General features: G+C 35.8%; 1 protein-coding gene across 8 annotated transcripts in view; it reads right to left on the bottom strand.

The window, feature by feature from the left end:
- The window catches only part of LOC136038733 (exopolyphosphatase PRUNE1-like), a 66,576-nt gene that overhangs the window by 25,897 nt on the left and 19,393 nt on the right, over positions 1-21,286 (bottom strand). For all 8 annotated transcript variants that reach the window (XM_065722079.1, XM_065722080.1, XM_065722083.1 and 5 more), the window contains 2 exons: positions 20,313-20,575; positions 2,554-2,804 (listed from right to left, as the gene is read on the bottom strand). In XM_065722079.1, the coding sequence (XP_065578151.1) occupies positions 2,554-2,804; positions 20,313-20,575 (514 nt within the window). The remainder of the gene's footprint in view (positions 1-2,553; positions 2,805-20,312; positions 20,576-21,286) is intronic.

Genomic DNA, 21,286 nt, shown 5'->3' with positions numbered 1-21,286 from the left:
TTCGAATCGAGGAAAGTCTCACAAAGACCAATAAAATCGGGGTGGCCATTACGTACTATTTGTTTTAACTCGTCAAATGAACAGCAAAGATCTTAAACATTTAACTGAAGCACAGACAAGCTACCGCTTCGTTTGGAAACTTACTAACATACTTATGCTTCCTAACAGCTGAAAAATGGGGATTTGATGTAAATCTATTATACTCACTCATTTAATTATTTTTTAAACTAAGAACATCAATTGGATTATTTGGAAGTTGAAGTAGTTACTCACCCAATGAGAGGATGTCTCCAGAGCTAGATTCAGGCAAATTCAAACTACCACCAAACTAGGATTCATCACGTACCACGCACCCCCAGGCTGGGAATAGCCCCATTTTTAACCGGAAAAGAAAAAAACAACGATAGAGCATAGAACAAAAAGCTCAAAACTTATTTCATGTTGAATAAATTTTACTAGAAGAAGTCGCTTTATTAAAACACTGCCATTAATGTTCCAGGAAATAATTTGGATCATAGAATCAATCATTTATTTATTATAGTCTGTGCGACTGGACTCTTAAACGCTTATGAAAGCTGGTAAGCTGAACCACATAGGCTGCATTTCATAAGTTTCTTGCACGGATTGTCTTTAGTTTTTGGATGATCACCAGAACATCTTGCAATTTCGGGAGGATTCTTACACAATTTCGTGACATGACCGAATTATTGAGTTACAACATTGCATAGGCAGAAACTTGAACTCGCTAATAGGTAGGCGCTCACGGCCAACCAATAAACTTTCACGAGAGACTTGTTCGAGATGTACCTCTTCAGCAAATTTGAACCGAAAGGAGCGCGGTCTACCTAGCTTCTTAGCTTCAGAGCAGTTTGCTACTAACTGAATAAGATCATCAGAAGTAAGTTTTTCAGGGGTCCGACGAGAAATTCCAAAATATTATGAGCTTTTCACTTTGGCATTCGAAGATTGATCATGATCGTTGAGAGCGTGTGCAACTGACTGAGCACCATCCTCATCAGACAAAATAAGCCGCCAAGCATCCTTACGGGGCTTTAATTCAATAATACGATCGCAACTATTGCCACAAATTTTACTAATAAGTCTTTTCGCGATACGGGATCGTCAAGATCTTTGGGTGGGTTCTTCAAGACTACTGCATAGGTCGGATTTGCAGCCTTGGACGACCCGTTATGTGACGAATCAACATTAGCCCTGAGCATTTCAGAATCAACTAGATTATTACACTACAGGTATAACTCATTAAATTTTTGAGTAAGTGTAGCAGTTGTTTCACCGAGCACAACAGGCCCCTCATCATGTTCAAAAATGAAAAAATGGGGTAAAACCAATTTAGGTTCATCACAGAGATCAAGACACTTAATCATATCTCCGACATTATCGATCATCTTTTGTCTATTTGTAGCACGTGTAGAGACGGGAGCTTCAGTCGACAACTATTTTTTGGCTTCAAGTATCAAATCAGTGGCAAAAACAAAAATCACAAGCAGTTTTTACAATATCATTACAAGCAATCTCCACTATTCCTGCTCGAAACAAGAAACTTAGTACTGCATACCAAATCAGTTTCTCGTCCGACATCGCGGAGTAAAATAAAACGATTAGACACAGCAGAAAAGAAGTCTGTGGGCGGGATTAGGTTAGCGTCGAGAGCAGAGTACAATATCCAGGAGAGCCATTCAAATTGACCAGATATTATTACAAAAACAGGTTTATGGCAGATCTTTGAAATATTTCGCAATTTCTGAGGTAAAAATAGCTTACTAATTAAATAAAGTAATAAAATATCCGATTTAAGCCAGCTGTATATACTTTGAACTCTGATTCAATACTGAAATTTTCATTTTCTAAAAAACTTAAAATTCGTTGATTTTGATGTTATTTCACAGGATTTACATTTAACTAGATCAAAATATCTTTAAAATTATATTAAGAGACCCAAGAAGACTAAGGTTTCTCATGGGTAACATCTCGGACTGCAGCACAGTCAAAGCCTGCAATATACTGCTGTATTTGGTGCAATGTTCTAAATATGGTTTTAATGGTTAATGCAATAGGATGCATAGTTGATAGATTAAATTGGCATTAAATCATTAAATGTAGTGTTTTATTTTTATTGAGGTGAGTTAAGGAAGGAGTTGAGGGTGGAGTGTTAAGCGAGTGGTAGCAGGGTATATCATCTTGTAGTTATGTTTTGTTTTTAAGCCCCTTTTGAGGTTTATATTAAGTTGTTTTTTTTTTTTTTTGTATGGTTATCCCTCCTCCATTTCGGCAATAACTGTAATTAAATTTAAAAAAACTAAGACATATTTACTAAGATGTATGCTACCCAAACAGGAATGAGGCACGTATATATCTAATAAAACGTTGTTTGGTGTCTGTAGTATTCTAAGCTCTTTGTACTTTTCATCAGTAATTTATTGTGGATGGAAGAATACTCTGGTTTACGGCACGAATTTTATAAAAGTTAAAAAACATAAATGGTAATTGGCATTTCGTGGGTAAAATAGAAGGCTATAGTAAAGATTAGCTTACTTTTACAAACAAAGGGAACGAGCTGAACGCAAACTTCATTCCAGCAGGACCTATCAACTTCATATCTTTCCTCAAGATATCCAGAGAAGATAACGAAGATACATCTTCTTTTGCTTTTTGAAGTTCATTGAATAATTCCTCTCTGTTTACATCAGGTAGAAGTGTAGCAAGCTGTTCAGCAATTTCAATGTCTTTTTTCGTCGCACGCTTAGCTGTATCTGATAGATTGGCTGTATCAACCAAAATAGCTCCTGTAAAAAATCGATTAATCAAATATATTCAGATGACATAACGTAAATCTTTCTCGATGAAGTAGCGGTTGTTCTCTCTCTTTCTTTTCCATATATTTCGTGGAATAATAAATAGTAAAAGGTCACTTATCCTGGACAATAGCCGTCCACTGTCCTGGACCCAATTTCCAGGATTTTGTCCTTCCTAAAATAGATTTGTGAATGAACATCTCTAAAAAAAAGGTATAGCACACTAAACTGAATATTCCATCAGTTTTCCTTTGATATTATTAATTCAAATTTTCCATTTAATTTTATAACTAGAGATGTCTTCTTTTGATCAAGCTTCATCATTTCACATTTACAGCTGTAGTTTACTTTATAATCTTTGGCGAAGGCATTGTTTGCAGTTACAAAATCTAATGCCAAACTGAGCAAAATGTAGAAAATAATGTGAGACTACTAGCCCAGTTAATGTGTTCATGCCAGAGATTAAGAAGATTTTTATATTAAGTCAACTGCTGGGGTTAACTCATTGATCTTGAATCCTTATCAGACAGGTATGAGGTGCAATTAAGGTCCATAAAATCAAAGTCAAGAACAAAGATTTGCGATAACTATCAAGGTTAATCTCAACACGTTTCTTTTAATATATGTTTGTTAATACCAAAATAGCTATAGTTGTTTTATTGCATACCAAAACTATGCTCAAAAACCACTTATACATAGAATTTACGATTGCTTATTTTAAAAGTTAGGCTTTCCCATGTTTAATTGTTAAAGTAAAATGAGCAAAAATAAGCATTGTCAAATGACTTACTGTTCTCAGAAATCTGCAAAACTCTACCTTGGAGAAAAGGAAGGGGCATTAACTCTCATTTGGAACGGTTTAAAAAACACTATGACACGAAAGTGATTCACCATCTCGAAAAATCTAATTAGAATAGTGAGATAAAATAAAAGAATAAAAAAAAAAATTGTGTATGGTGAAAAATTCTAAAAAATACAATAAAAATACTATCAAACTTTTCCTTCGCTTAGTTCTTTACAAGTACTTCATAATCTATTACATTTTCCATACAACTTGACATACATTTTTATATTCGTCCCTTGAAAAGGCTACAGATTTCTTAAATTTTAGGTTTCTAAGTATCAATCGCGTTCGGGAGCAACAGTACCCATTTCGCACCTTGTTTTCTCTCTATCTCGCGATAAGTAGGCTGCAGCTCGGTAACGATACGAGATAAAAGTTCAACACTTAGAACTAAAAATGTGATCACAAAACAAGCAAAGAAAAAATCTTTTAAAGCTTTAAATTTTCAGCAATTTTTGAGGATAAAATACCAATCTTTAAAAAAAAGAAGCAAATCAAGACTACACTAACACTGAAAGTATACAAATTTGGAATCATGCAATGTTGGGCTCATGTAGACGATTAAATTATCTTTCTGAGAACCTGAGACATACATTACCTATTTCAGTTACTTGTGTCATATACACCCTATCAAATTTTCTTCTAACATGTTTCCCTGACGCTAAATCCTAATGAAATATACTAAAGTAAGATAAAAATATAATACTTTAGAAACAAATTTGGGCTATATATTTGCAGATTAGGGTAAAGTATAGCGGGTCTGCCAGCCTAATGTGTTAGGTACAATTATTCTGCATATTATGTAGTAAGAATTGTTTTCTAGCTTCACACTATCCAAATACTTTACCCCCCCCCCTAATGTGTAAATATATAACCCAAATCATATGTTTTCCATCTATTGTGTCACTTCTCTTTGTCTTGTCTCACACTTAACAGAAATAAACTAAAAAAAAAAAAAAAAAAAAAAAAAAAAAAAAAAAAAAAAAAAAAAAAAAAAAAAAAAAAAAAAAACGGTTCTATAATGCGTCAATGAATTAACAGCTTGAGAGGTAGGGCGTATATCATACAAGTACCCAAATCTTTTCTAGATTTCCCTGGAATCATCCTGGAAGTTTTTTTCTAAATTCTAAATCCCTAGTTTTACTGTTTAGCTGATTTTTTTATTTTTTGTTTTGATGGGATTTTAAGAAATATAGTATACATGTAACTTGAGCCCAGAACTAGTCTGAAACATGTTCGGCTGTGATTCCAACGTAAATAGGGGGAGGGGGAGGGAGGAAGGACGTATAATAAAACCGCGTCATCACTACATTTACTAAATGAGGTTCTCAGACCTAAAAAAAAAAAAAGAGGAGCTATTGTTCTAGTTGCACCGTTTGCTATACGCAATACAACCTCAGTGGGCGAAGTTCCTAAAATCTTGTCATCAGGACATCTACCACAAGGTCTTAAACTGAACCTGGTTGGAAGTAAGACTAAGTGTCCTAACTGAGCCTTTTCGAAATCCACCCTCTAGGGGGAGGAAACATTTGTGTAAGAGATATAGAAATACTAGATGGGATGTAACAGTTAGGATTTCAGTCAGGTCTTTCGATGGTTTGGGACAAATCTGAAATCTTTCGGCAGAGAGGGACCCCTAAACTCAAGAAACCGTGAAATCTATCAAAAGGGGTTGTCATATCTCAATCAAACTTGGAAGTATCAGTTAATGCCCTGATAGTGTCATTTCAATGTCCGAGACCAGTTAGACAATGGCGGATCTAGATTCTTGAAACAAGGCTTGAAACATTTTCGAGAACTGATCGTCAGATCTAAACCTAATTAAATAATAAATAAAACTAGCGTCTTAACTGCGCCTTTTGGGATTCCCACCCTATCCAAACCTCTGTAAGGTGAATACGGGTCCCTAGTTTCATGTCTTTTCCACTTTTACTAGAAGCAAACTTCCTATCCCAGCCAAACTTTGACAAAAACAATGTGATAGGCTCATAGTTTGACCGTCCTAGAATCTACACCGGGTTCCACCTCTGTGGGCAGGGGTTTGAGGGGTGAGGGGTTTAAAAAACATCTTTTCGTCATTCTAAATACTAGCCAGGCTAATAGAATTTGACCAAGCTTCGTAGAACTATAATTACGACTTCGGGTGTTCGTGCTTGTTACCAAGGTGTCGTTTTAGACTTTGCTCTGTTTCGGTGAATTGGCTGGGAGTTTCCTTTGCTTACTCACTTTCTTCTACAAGTTCAATCCTGATAAATCGAGGGGCTAGGAATCTAAGGTTGGCACATTGAAAAATTTGGCCCAATAAAGGATGATATAACGGAAAAGGTCTTTGTTGAACATACTACAGTTTTAGTCCCCCAGCTATCCTTTTCCTTTCAGATACTGCCCGTTTTTTTTCCGAAAAAGAATTGTAAGACCCGACGTGTGGCATATTTCAGACACTGTAAGTTTTTGCTTTGTTACCACGATGGTATCGGAACAGTAAATTAGTAGATAGGTTTAACCTTGTTGATATAGCATCTAAAACAAATGGTCCTAATGAAGCTAAATGTATAAAAACTTTGTATTTTATTTCTAAGTATGAAAGTTTTTTTGATTTTCTGCTTGCTGAAGTTGGTTAAATGATTTTTTTTCAAGTTTGCAATAAATTTTGTACTGTTTTGTCTTTTCTTTTCTATTCATTTTATTATCATTTGTACGTTTGTACTCCACATTGTTATTTCTCTTTTGCTGGTAAAAAAATTAACAAACAAATAAAAAACTACTGTTTTCGAAAGGCTACATGCAAAGATTGTAAAGATTGATGCTCTTTTGGGCAGCAACCAGTCTTTTTTGGGTTTTTGAAGTGCCCCCAACAGCTAGTAGGGAATATATGACGACCGGGACACTCAAAGAGAAAGCGACCGGGACACAAGGAATGTTCGATTAGCAATCACCATCAACAAAGCACCGGGACACAAATGACGACCGGGACACAGGGAGTATAAATGACGACCAGGACATAAGTAAAAAAAAAACTAAAAAAACTAAAAAAAGGTAAAAACTGCAAAAAAACTAAAAAGAAAAAAAAAACTAAAAACTAATAAAAAAACAAAAAAAGCTAAAAAACTAAAAAAACTAAAAAAGAAAAAAAGGAAAAAAAAATGAAAAATAAAGGAGAAAAACAAAACTAAAAAAATAAAACTAAAAAAAAAAAACGAAAAAGAAAAAAAACTAAAAAACTAAAAAAAAAGTAAAAACGAAAAAAAAACTAAAAAGAAAAAAAGGGGAAAAATACAAAAATTTATTTCATCATATACCATTTCAAAAACGAATGTATATACAGACCGGGACACCGGGATACAAATGACGACCGGGACACAGGGAATATAAATGACGACCGGGACACAGGGACACAACTACAACGGGGACACCGGGGGGCACAGGGGGATATATAAATGACGACGGAGACACTGGGAATGTTCGATTAGCAATCACCATCAACAAAGCTCAAGGGCAATCATTAGAATCATGAGGTATAACTAAAAAAACTAAAAAAAGGTAAAAAACTAAAAACTAAAAAAAAAGACCAATTCAAAAACGAATGTATATACAGACCGGGACACCGGGACACAAGGAATATAAATGACGCCCGGGACACTCAAAGAGAAATCACAGACTGGGACACCGGGACACAAATGACGACCGGGACACAGGGAATATAAATGACGACCAGGACACACCTACAACGGAGACGCCGGGGGGCACAGGGGGATATATAAATGACGACGGCAACACAGGGAATGGTCGATTAGCAATCACCATCAACAAAGCTCAAGGGCAATCATTAGAATCATGAGGTATAGATCTGAATACGGATTGTTTTCCCATGGACCATTATATGTTGCATGTTCAAGAGTCGGTAAACCTGAAAATCTATTTATATGCACAGACAATGGGACAGCAAAGAATGTTGTATATTCGCAAGTTTTACGTAGTTAAAAACATATATATATATATATATATATATATATATATATATATATATATATATATATATATATATATATATATATATATATATATATATATATTCACAAGTGGGACATAGGGACACAACTACAACGGCACGTAACGACTTACGCGCACGGGGGGGCTTGGGGGGGCGCGAAGCGCCACCCAAACAGCTAGTATATATATATATATATATATATATATCATCATATATATAAAAATAAGTTGTTTGTTTGTGCGTTGACTGACGTCATGTTTGTGTGTCGACTGACATCATTATAAGGATTGAGCATTATGCCGTCATGAAGTTGTTTGTTGACTCACGTCATGTTTGTCGACTGACGAAATTACAGACCGGGACACAGGGAATATAAATGACGACCGGGACACTTAAAGAGAAATTACAGACTGGGACACCGGGACACAAATAACGACCGGGACACAGGGACACAACTACAACGGGGACGCCGGGGGGCACAGGGGGATATATAAATGACGACCGGGACACAGGGAATGTTCGATTAGCAATCACCATCAACAAAGCTCAAGGGCAATCATTAGAATAATGAGGTATAGATCTGAATACGGATTGTTTTTTCCATGGACAACCGGGACACAAATGACGACCGGGACACAGGGAATATAAATGACGACCGGGACACTCAAAGAGAAATTACAGACCGGGACAAAAATGACAACCGGGACACCGGGACACAGAGAATATAAATGACGACCGAGATACTCAAATAGAAATTATAGACTGGGATACCGGGACACAATTGACGACCGGGACACAGGGAATATAAATGGCGACCGGGACACAGGGACACAACTACAACGGGGACAGGGGGGATATATAAATGACGACGGGGACACAGGGAATGTTCGATGACGACCGGGACACTCAAAGAGAAATTACAGACTGGGACACCGGGACACAAATGACGATCGGGACAAAGGGAATATAAATGACGACCGGGACACAACTACAACGGGGACGCCGGGGGGCACAGAGGGGATATATAAATGACGACGGGGACACAGGAAATGTTGGATTAGCAATCACCATCAACAAAGCTCAAGGGCAATCATTAAAATAACGAGGTATAGATCTGAATGCGGATTGTTTTTCCCATAAACAATTATATGTTGCATGTTCAAGAGTCGGTAAACCTGACAATCTATTTATATGCACAGACAATGGGACAGCGAAGAATGTTGTATATTCGCAAGTTTTACGGAGTTAAAAACATATATATATATTTATATATATATATATATATATATATATATATATATATATACATATCTATCTATCCATATTCACAGGTGGGACACAGGGACACAACTACAATGGCGCGTAACTAATATGGCGCGTAACGACTTACGCGCGCGGGGGGGGGGCTTGGGGAGTTGAGCTAAGCGCCCCCACCAACTAGGTGTTGGGGTGGCGCGAAGCGCCACTCCAACAGCTAGTATATATATATATATATATATATATATATATATATATATATATATATATATATATATATATATATATATATATATATATATATATATATATATATATATATATATATATATATATATATATATATATATATATAAAAATAAGTTGTCTCTGTGTGTGTGTGGGTCTGTCTGTCGGGTGACGTCATGTTTGTGTGTCGACTGACGTCATGTTTTCAACTGACGAAATTACAGACCGGGACATCGGGACACAAATGACGACCGGGACACCGGCACATAGGGAATATAAATGACGACACTCAAAGAGAAAGCGACCGGGACAAAAGGAATGTTCGATTAGCAATCACCATCAACAAAGCACCGGGACACAAATGACGACCGGGACACAGGGAGTATAAATGACGACCAGGATATAAGTAAAAAAAAAACTAAAAAAAGGTAAAAACTACAAAAAAACTAAAAAGAAAAAAAAACTAAAAACTAATAAAAAAAACTAAAAAAGCTAAAAAACTAAAAAAACTAAAAAAGAAAAAAAAAGAAAAATGAAAAATAAAGGAGAAAAACAAAACTAAAAAAAACGAATGTATATACAGACCGGGACACCGGGATACAAATGACGACCGGGACACAGGGAATATAAATGACGACCGGGACACAGGGAATATAAATGACGACCGGGACACAGGGACACAACTACAACGGGGACGCCGGGGGGCACAGGAGGATATAAATGACGACCGGGACACCGGGACACAAGGAATATAAATGACGCCCGGGACACTCAAAGAGAAATCAAAGACTGGGACACCGGGACACAAATGACGACCGGGACACAGGGAATATAAATGACGACCGGGATTAGCAATCACCATAAACAAAGCTCAAGGGCAATCATTAGAATGATGAGGTATAGATGTGAATACGGATTGTTTTCCCATGGACCATTATATGTTGCATGTTCAAGAGTCGGTAAACCTGACAATCTATTTATATGCACAGACAATGGGACAGCAAAGAATGTTGTATATTCGCAAGTTTTACGTAGTTAAAAACAACTAATATGGCGCGTAACGACTTACGCGCGCGGGGGGGCTTGGGGGGGAGGGGGCGCGAACAGCCCCCACCAACTATGTGTTGGGTGGCGCAAAGCGCCACCCCAACAGCTAGTATATATATATATATATATATATATATATATATATATATATATATATATATATATATATATATATATATATATATATATATATATATATATATATATCTATATATATAAAAATAAGTTGTCTGTCTGTGGATGTGTGGATGGATGTGTGGATGGATGTGTCAGGTGACGTCACCTGAAAAAACTGGATTAGGTGACGTCAAAACTGAAAAAACTAAAAAAAGGCAAAAACTACAAAAAAAACTAAAAACTAATAAAAAAAATAAAAAAGCTAAAAAACTAAAAAAACTATAAAGGTAAAAACCAATAAAAAACTAAAAAAAAAACTGAAAAAACTAAAAAAAGGCAAAAACTACAAAAAAAAACTAAAAACTAATAAAAAAAGTAAAAAAGCTAAAAAACTAAAAAAACTAAAAAAACTAAAAAAAGGTAAAAAACTAAAAAAAATAAAAAATAAAAAAAAACTAAAAAAAAGGAAAAAACTGAAAAATAAACTAAAATAAAGGTAAAAACCAATAAAAAACTAAAAAAAAAAAGGAAAAAACTAATAAATGACGACACTCAAAGAGAAAGCGACCAGGACAAAAAACTAAAAAAAAAGGCAAAAACTACAAAAAAACTAAAAACTAATAAAAAAAATAAAAAAGCTAAAAAACTAAAAAAACTAAAAAAAGGTAAAAAACTAAAAAAACTAAAAACTAAAAAAAAACTAAAAAAGGTAAAAACTAAAAGAACTAAAAAAGAAAAAAATAAATGACGACACTCAAAGAGAAAGCGACCAGGACAAAAGGAATGTTCGATTAGCAATCAACAAAGCACCGGGACACAGGGAGTATAAATGACGACCAGGACACAAGTAAAAAAAAAAATTAACAAAACTAAAAAGATGGTAAAAACTACAAAAAAACTAAAAAGAAAAAAAAACTAAAAACTAATAAAAAAACTAAAAAATCTAAAAATCTAAATAAACTAAAAAAGAAAAAAAAAGGAAAAAAATAAAGGAGAAAAACAAAACTAAAAAACGAATGTATATACAGACCGGTACACCGGGATACAAATGACGACCGGGACACAGGGAATATAAATAACGACCGGGACACAGGGACACAACTACAACGGGGACACCGGGGGAAACAGGGGGATATAAATGACGACCGGGACAAAAAAACTAAAAAGAAATAAAAACTAAAAACTAATAAAAAAAACTAAAAAATCTAAAAATCTAAATAAGCTAAAAAAGAAAAAAAAAGGAAAAAAATAAAGGAGAAAAACAAAACTAAAAAACGAATGTATATACAGACCGGGACACCGGGATACAAATGATGACCGGGACCCGGGACACAGGGAATATAAATGACGACCGGGACACAGGGACACAACTACAACGGGGACACCGGGGGAAACAGGGGGATAACCTGACAATCTATTTATATGCAAAGACAATGGGACAGCAAAGAATGTTGTATATTCGCAAGTTTTACGTAGTTAAAACCATATATATATATATATATATCTATATTCACAGGTGGGACATAGGGACACAACTACAATGGCGCGTAACTATTATGGCGCGTAACGACTTACGCGCGCGGGGGGGCTTGGGGGGGGGCGCGAAGCGCCCCCACCAACTAGGTGTTGGGGTGGCGCGAAGCGCCACCCCAACAGCTAGTATATATATATATATTGTGTGTGTGTGTATACTATCCCTTTAAACAAGCAATAATCATTTATTTATGTATGTATTTATTTTTTCTCAAAAACAGCAACTTCTTTGGGAAAATTGACATCCTGAGATTTCCTGGCCTCAAGACGATCTACATATGTCAAAAGTTTGATAAAATTCGTGAAGAGCCTTAATTTTGGAAAAAAAGATTCATGTGATTGACGTCATATTTATGAATACATTCGAAAAGGATATATTCGTCATATTTGCCTCAGAAGTGGTTTTATCGTTTTCAGGGTCTATGATGCAGGCAAAACTATTTAAGAAACCTATGATTGATAAGAAAAATGATATATGATTGACGTCATATTTATGAATACATTTCAAGTGAATAAATTACATCATTCTCCCTGGGAGTGAAAGTATCGTTTTTTTATATCTATGACTTATGCAATATTAAAAAAGGAGCATATCCAAGCATAAAATTATTCTATTTACAGAAGACATTTTAAATAGTTTCATAATGCCTAGAGGACAATTGAACAACCTAGACCATCCAACATGGCAAGACCAATTTGAACAGCTAAGAAAAAGGGTATTAAAAATGTCTAAAGTAATGATCAACAAAAAGGAAGAACAAATATATACAGTCAGAATACTTCCGTCAGCAACTATCACAACAAGTCAAAAACAAAGGTGAACAATGAAGAAAAATACGGTTCGAAGATAAGCGGCAGCAAGAATTAAAACTACTCAAAACCAAGTGAAGAAATCTGAACAGCTAAGAAAAAGGGTATTAAAAATGTCTAAAGTAATGATCAACAAAAAGGAAGAACAAATATATACAGTCAGAATACTTCCGTCAGCAACTATCACAACAAGTCAAAAACAAAAGTGAACAATAAAGAAAAATACGGTTCGAAGATAAGCGGCAGCAAGAATTAAAACTACTCAAAACCAAGGTGAAGAACAAAGAAATATACCACTAAAAGATATGCCACAGCGAGAACAAGGAAATATGCAGTTAAAAGATAAGCGTCAGTGAGAATTACGAGCAACGCGAGAAAGCGAGCATCAGAACGTGTTAAAATGGAGTGAAAAAACAAAGAATTGTGCTTTTAGAAGATAAGCGACAGCAAAAATCAGAGCGAGTCAAAAAAGAAAATGAAAAAGAAAGAAATATTACGTTAGAAGAACAAGGCAATCATAATCTTCGACACCAACAAAATGTGGCGGAAAATTTAGTACACACCTACGAAGATGCTATAAACTACACAACTATAGATTACATGTCATTGGGATCCTTCAACGTTCTATGTGTTCCCTCCATATTCCTGAGGAAAGAGTAGAGAACAAAGATGACTCATTTAGAGGTTACTACTTATAACGAGAATCAATACACAAAAGCTTACCACATGCCAAGTGCCGGGGCTCAGCTTTGAAATCGGCTACATAGTTTTTTTTTCTTAGCTGGCATATTGACACTTCTGGCCACTAAAACGATCTAAAAAGTTCACATGGTGAAGAATTAATGAAGAATTCGTATTCTCCCATGGTGACTGTATCGAACCTGTGGTGACGTCATGAAATCAAGAAAGGTTCAAACTGTTTGCGGTTAGAAAACAAGTGACAATGAAAATCCATATGTAGAAGTACCCCCCCCCCCAAGGAAAATATTCACCCAGTAAATAACCTCCCCCCCCCCGTGGAAAATAAGGTTTTCCCGATTTGGGAGTTTTATTTAAGTTTTTTTTGTAGGGGGAAGGAATTTTGGCACTTGTGTATCATACACCACCGACTCAAGTTTACGCTGTGTTCGAGAACAAACCGATTTCTTCGTTAGTTTCTTTCAGATTAGCGTGAGAAAAGACAAAGACAAAAAAAGTGACACAATAGATGAGAAATATATAATTTGGGCTATATATTTACATATAGGGAGGGGGAAGTATTTGGACAGTTTGACGTCAGAAAACAATTCTTACTTCATAATATGCAGAATAATTGCACCTAACACATCTTACATGCAGACTCGCTTCACTTTACCCCCTCTCCCTAATGTGCAAATATATAGCCCAAACTTGTTTCTGAAGTAACGAAGGACCGGTTTGTTCTCGAGTTTTACAAATCGTAAATTTTAGTGAGTGGCGCATAATACACAAGTACCGGAATTTTTCATGGAGAAAGACCCGGATTTCCCGGTATTATTTAAAAACGATCAGATATTGAACTTAAAAGAAACAAGTTTTTTCAACTGAAAGTAAGGAGCAACATCAAAAACTTAAAGCGAAAAGAAATTAATACGTATATGAAAGGAGTTGCCCCTTCACAAGACCTTACTTTTTACGCTAAAGTTTTGACCTTTTGTTCTAATTCTTTAAGAACGATTCCTGAAACACAATGGCCGTTTAATTAGAATAATAAACTTTGTTGGAACTGTCACCACAGTCGCTACCAATATTCTAATTTTAGTTCGCAAACTTATCTTCTTATTCTTCCAAAAAATTTTAACTGTGAAAAAATACCTTGTGCCTTGACTATTCTACTTTTAACATCTTCACTACACTCAGCGTCTTTACTAACAGTACTACCTAGGTAAATGAAGCTGTCCACTTGCACCCTGAACTCGAAAACCTCTTAAAGTTCATTCATTTTGCTCACACTTTCATCCAGGATGCTTACATTATCAGCATAATCTAATTCTAGGAAAGTTTTACTTCCCCATTTGATTCCGTGTCCTCCCATTGCCATTGCTATGCTCCTTAAGACAAAGTTCAAGAAAATGATCCACATAAATAGGGATAGAACACAACCCTGCTTAACTCCTCATTTAATACGAAACCAGCTGCTAGCCTCATTTCCTACCTTAACCACAGCAGTGGTAATCTCGTACACAGCACTAATTCTTTAATGTTTTTGACTGGTATACCATACAAGGATAAGAATTTTGCTAAGGCTCTTCTATCAGATGAATCGAACACTTGCTCATAATCTAAAAAATCCAAGACTGAAGGTGTTTGATGGATCAGACACTTCTCAATTATCAATCAAGGTGTGAAAATTTCGTCGACACACCCTCTACTTTTCCCATAACCGCACTGTTCTTCTCTTGAAACTTTGTCTACAGCATCTCTAAGTCTAGAAAGTATTACATACTAAGTTATTTGCTATCTTCAGAAACCAGGCTAATTGCCTTTATAATTACCACACTCACTCTTATCACCCTTCTTATACAGAGGTTTGATTAGGGTTTTCCTAAAATCGCTAGGTACTTCCCCTTTTTCAAAAGTCATATTCATAATCTTCAGTAACTTATTTCTAACCTCATAACCACCCTATTTGAGAAATTCATTTACCACACTATCAGCACCTGGGGCAGTAAAACAGTTCAAAATAGGGATGATACCTTTTTATTGACAGTGAAATATAAAATTATTTAACTGGATATTTCGAACACATATACAGTGTTCATCATCAGCAGTAAAACTAAAAGACATGAATAAAAATAAACAGAATTTATACCTAATAAACTAATTACATATAGTTTATTGCTCTTATTTTTTTCAATGCAACAGCCGAGGCAAATCTCCTTGACCTTTTCGGTTCCGGTTCATTAGATTTAACTGACGTATTACGTGGACAGAGGTCATAGCTCTTAGGTGAAGTGATATTTACTTTATTTGACCTCAGTAAATTATCATAAATTGAGTTCAATCCAAATTCACCTGTATCTCTGTTTATGGAATTATTCTTGAATAGAATTTTTTTTATTTCGATTGTTTCCCTGAAAGTTTGCTTTAAACCTTGGTCCCTAGAAATCAAAGAAACATTTTCAAACAAAATAAAATGATTTGGAAAATTAAAGATATGCTCCGCGAGGGCCGACGTGAAATCTTCAGGTTTGGTATTTTGCTTTAAAGACGATGAAATGGAATTATGATGTTGTAGCAATCTCGTTCTTAAATTCTGGTTAGTACGTCCCACATAAGAGCTTCCACAAGTACATGGAATTTTATAAACCCCACTTTGTTGCTCTACGGAAGTCCGATCCTTTCCAGAATTTAAAAAAATTGCCAAAGTATTACTACCTCTTAAAGCTACCTTTAAACCATTTTAAAGGTAAATAATGGTTTAAAGGTAGCTTTAAGAGGTAGTAATACTTTGGCAAGTTTTTTAAATTCTGGAAAGGATCGGACTTCCGTAGAGCAACAAAGTGGGGTTTATAAAATTCCATGTACTTGTGGAAGCTCTTATGTGGGACGTACTAACCAGAATTTAAGAACGAGATTGCTACAACATCATAATTCCATTTCATCGCCTTTAAAGCAAAATACCAAACCTGAAGATTTCACGTCGGCCCTCGCGGAGCATATCTTTAATTTTCCAAATCATTTTATTTTGTTTGAAAATGTTTCTTTGATTTCTAGGGACCAAGGTTTAAAGCAAACTTTCAGGGAAACAATCGAAATAAAAAAAATTCTATTCAAGAATAATTCCATAAACAGAGATACAGGTGAATTTGGATTGAACTCAATTTATGATAATTTACTGAGGTCAAATAAAGTAAATATCACTTCACCTAAGAGCTATGACCTCTGTCCACGTAATACGTCAGTTAAATCTAATGAACCGGAACCGAAAAGGTCAAGGAGATTTGCCTCGGCTGTTGCATTGAAAAAAATAAGAGCAATAAACTATATGTAATTAGTTTATTAGGTATAAATTCTGTTTATTTTTATTCATGTCTTTTAGTTTTACTGCTGATGATGAACACTGTATATGTGTTCGAAATATCCAGTTAAATAATTTTATATTTCACTGTCAATAAAAAGGTATCATCCCTATTTTGAACTGTTTTACTTTCGTCATGGAAAGGCAGTGTGGTCTTCGAAGTTATCTAAGCACCTGGGGCCTTATTATTTTGCAATCCTTTTAGTACTGTCACTAATTTTTCATCACAATATATATCTTCATTCACATCCAAGAAGTCACGAACTTTTTCGTTCTCTTCTATATCTTTTCCTGTAATTCTATCATGTTTAGCACATTCTCAAGATGTTACGCCAATCTCTCTTTAACTCTTTCTTTATTACTGATAAAGAAACTTGTGGCCCCGTTCCTATCTTTAACTGGGACAAGACAAGATTGACTACTCACTCTCAGTTTATTAACATGTCAGAACAATACTTTACTATAATACCGTTTAGCTATATATTCCAAATATTCGGCAGTTTTGTCCATGGCCTCCACTTCACAGGTCCTTAGTTCCTAGTTTAATGTTTTCTCCACTCTCTTTACATTTGTCTTATTTTCATGTGATCTATCATTTTCATTTATATTCCTAGCTGCGTTTCTAACTTTCTTCCCTTAGAAGCAATCAGAGACTTCACAAATTATTTTCCTAAAATAATTTTATCCACCTTCCACATTGTCAAATTTTAAACTCTCCAGTTTAGTATTCAACTGTTCCAGGAATTTCTTTCAAATTATCATCCTGGAGTCTATCAATTTCATAGCTTCCTGTAAGGTAGGCTCGACATGCTACATGATGATCTTTACTTTTTATATCAATAGCAGAACTCCTATATGTACCCTAGTATCTTGTATTGCTCCTGCCAGTGTTTGGTTTCAGAGGCAACGCTATAGCGTTGTCTATATTAAAGGCCATACAGCTCCAACGTTTTATTATATTTTTTTTCCCAGAGGCACTTCATATGGAGGGGGTCGTCGTATAAACTTCAAAGGGGGCTCATTCAATTGGAAATCAAGAGTTCTAGCACCCTTTGTAAGAGTAAAAAGTGATTGAAGGGCAACTAGCCCCCTTCAGGCCCTTTTCCCCCCTAATACGTCCGATAAAAATTTTGAGGAAGCCATTTTGTTTAGAGTACTTCAAAGATTATACAATAAAAACTCCGAGGTCGACATAAGCCCACAGGGCCCGGGCAGACGTTGTAAGTTATGCCCATGGGGCAAATATGGTTCTTATAGAAAAGGAACTCGTATAACCTTCAGAGAGGGCTCATTTGATTGAAAATTAAAAGTTCTACTTCACTTTTTTAGAGATCAAAAGAGATCGAAGGGCAACTAGAACCCCCCCCCCGCCCTCTTTCCCCCAATTGTATCAGATACAAACTTTGAGATAGCCATTTTGTTAAAAAGTAGTTCAAAGGTCAGATAACAAAACTCCGAGGTCAACACAACGCCCAGGGCCCGGAGGCAGGCGCTATAAGTTATGCCCTGGGAGCATATAAGGCTCTTATGGAAGGGATGCTCGTATAAACTTCAGAGAGGGCTCATTTGATTGGGAACTGAAAGCTGTAGTTCCCTTTTTAAGGGTCAAGAGGGATCGGAGGGCAGCTACTCCCCCCTAGCCCTTTTCACCCCAAATGCATCAGATAAAATTTTTTAGATAACCATTTTGTTAAGCAGAGTTTAAGAATCAGACAACAAAGTTTCCTGCGTCGAAACCCCCTCCCAAGGCCCTGGGGTAGGCGTTGTAAGTTATGCCCCGGGGGCAAATATGGTTCTTATAGAAGGGATGCTCGAATAAACTTCAGAGAGGGCTCAGTTGATTGGAAATTAACAGTTCTAGTTCGCTTTTGTAAAGTCAAAAGAGATCGGAGGGCAACTAGCCCCCTTTTTGCAAGGCGTTGTAAGTTATGCTCTGGGGGGCAAATATGGTTCTTACAGAAGGGATGCTCGTATAAACTTCAAAGAGGGCCCATTTGATTGGAAATTGGCATTTAACTGGAAAGTTCTAGTTCACATTTTAAGAGTCAATGTGACTTAATGTGAAGTGATCGGAGGGCAGCTAGCCCCCCCCCTGTATCCCGAAATGCTTCAGATAAAAATTTTGAGATAGACAATTTTGTTAAAAATAGTAAAGGTCGAAGAAAAAACACTCCGGTGTCGACACAGCCCCCCCCCCAGGGCCCGAGGGCAGGCGTTGTAAGTTATGTCCTTGGGGCATATATGGTTATTATGGCAGCTTCGTTATTCATCACGAACCCTACAACATCTTCTCCAGTCTACACAGAATCGTTTAAAAGCAAAAAGTCCCTGATATCTTCAGTTGAATGGAGGCTTTATGTAACCCTAGGCCATTTCAAACTTCAGATCAGCAGATACAAACATCTATTAAAATTCAAACTCAAAACAAACAGAAATTACATTAAAGAATAGATGAAACCCAAAACGAACAGAAATCAAATATACAATCATAGCAAAAAAACATACAACAAGTAATAATATAAATGAATAAATAAATTTCAAAGCGAGTAATGCTTAAATTGAACATGCAAATCAAGCTTAAAACGAAAAAAAAATTTTTGGCTATTGAAGTGTAAATGAAACCCAAAATGAACCGAAATTAAATAAACAATCAATGAAAACAAACATACAATAGATACTAATATAAATGAATAAATAAATCTTAAAACGAGTGTAACTTAAATTGAATATGCAGACGACGCTTGAAACGAACAAAAATAACCACAAACAAGAGTTTGGGTATCGCCTCCTTCTCTCACTGTAAAAGTCTAAAACCTAGGGTGTCATTGGCGCTTTATTGAAAACTATTTGTCTTGAACAGTCTTGGAAAGTATAAACAAAACCAAACTGAATATTTGATATATAATGATATTAATTGTTGAAATATCCATTATTTGGATTCTAATCTATTAATCAGAATCCAGTGCAAACACTGTGTCGTTTACTAGGCTAAAATCTCGAGAGGTGCCACGCCTCAAGGTCACCATGCAGCGCGTTAGCCATTACTTTGCTCGGCTTGAAGCTTAGCGATGTTTACGACCCTTCACCACGTTGAGTTGCGCTGATGTATTTTTATGCTACCTAGGGACAAGGGGTCAAGCTTCACTTCCTAGATCTCCACCACCACTGCAGCAACTTTGGGGCTTACCTTTTCCCTTGGTCCCACCTATAGTCAGCAATAGGTTCCAGGAAGGGGGGAGTTTATTGGGATTTAATGAAATTTTACCCCTTTAAATTGTGAATTGTGACCTACCAGAATAATGTTACTAGGACTTAAGTAGTCTTTGTACTAACGTTTGTGAGAATAAGGCTTGAAAGTTTCATTTAGTCCAAAAATTAGTATGAGAGCTTATAAAAAGCCTAAGCTTTTAAACCGTCATGGAACTAAGTTTTTTTCCTTTCCTAGACTATTTTTACACTTATGGCGACCATGAGCGTTTCTCTCCAATCAAGCTATTTTCAGAAGACCTTTATTTAATCAATAGCAATAGTGGCTGGATACTATGTAGTAAATTGTACATAAAAATTCAAATAAAAACTGGCTACTTCAGAGGGCAAATAGTTTTTAGAATAAATGAAAAAGAAACACTATACCGTATAGTAGCGTAGCTAAACTTCCTCCCAAAAGCTCTGGGGCAGTTCTAAATATTTTTTCCGCAATCAATGTTGCACAGGATCCAACCATTTCCAATGTCAGTTCACAATAAGGATCGGGATTCCTTTCTAACACGTGATGATCTATTACTTCTTTTACATATTCTTCTAAGAGAGTGTCATTACCTCGTAATACATTTTGGTCGACAAGGATTATTTTCAAAACGTGGCTGTGAGCTAAGGAAGCCAAATTGATTTGGTCCCTAAATATATAAATAATCAGCGGTTAGTTAAGCTGGTATAAAAGCAAATCAGATACAGTGGGATAACTGAAAACTGAAAAAAAAAAACATAAACCCACACGCCTATCATGGCACACAAACAGTAGTCAAAATTTTTTATGAAACATATTATATCCAAATATACATGAAATCTTGGTAGTTTCAACTTAATACAATAAGCTGTTCCCATGAGAGTGCAGATAAGCCCTTTTGATAACCTGTATACTCATATACTTCCGAAAATTTTCATCTTAATACTCTTTGCCTTTCGATTAGTGCAATAAAAGTGGTAGTTGGAGAAGTAGTAGTAGTAAAAAGTAGCAGTGGTTGTAGTATTAGTAGTAGCGTGCCCATATTGCCTTTTGGCCAATTGATCTTCCCCTTTAACCATTCGTGGAACATATTAAATCTCCTTCAATCAAAATTGAAAACAATTTTATTCACTTGCATATGATGTATTTAGGTGCTGTTTTTGTCTTATTCCATTCAGGGGCCACGATTTCAGTCATCCTTGGGGTGAGCAAAGATCAAACACAGAGGGAAGCAGAATTGTGTATTTTAAGATGAAATTACCTTTATAACCATTTTGCAGGCTTAAGCCGGCACATATACTTAATAGAGGAGAAATTTTTTTCCATCAACTACTACTACTACTACTAACAACTCACCGCGGCACCAGGCCGCCTGGGTCGA

The sequence above is a fragment of the Artemia franciscana genome, chromosome 18 (assembly GCF_032884065.1).
Source record: "Artemia franciscana chromosome 18, ASM3288406v1, whole genome shotgun sequence".
NCBI classification, from domain to species: Eukaryota; Metazoa; Arthropoda; class Branchiopoda; order Anostraca; family Artemiidae; genus Artemia; species Artemia franciscana.
The sequence above is the reverse complement of the archived record's forward strand: the minus strand, read 5'-3'. Positions and strand labels throughout refer to the sequence as shown.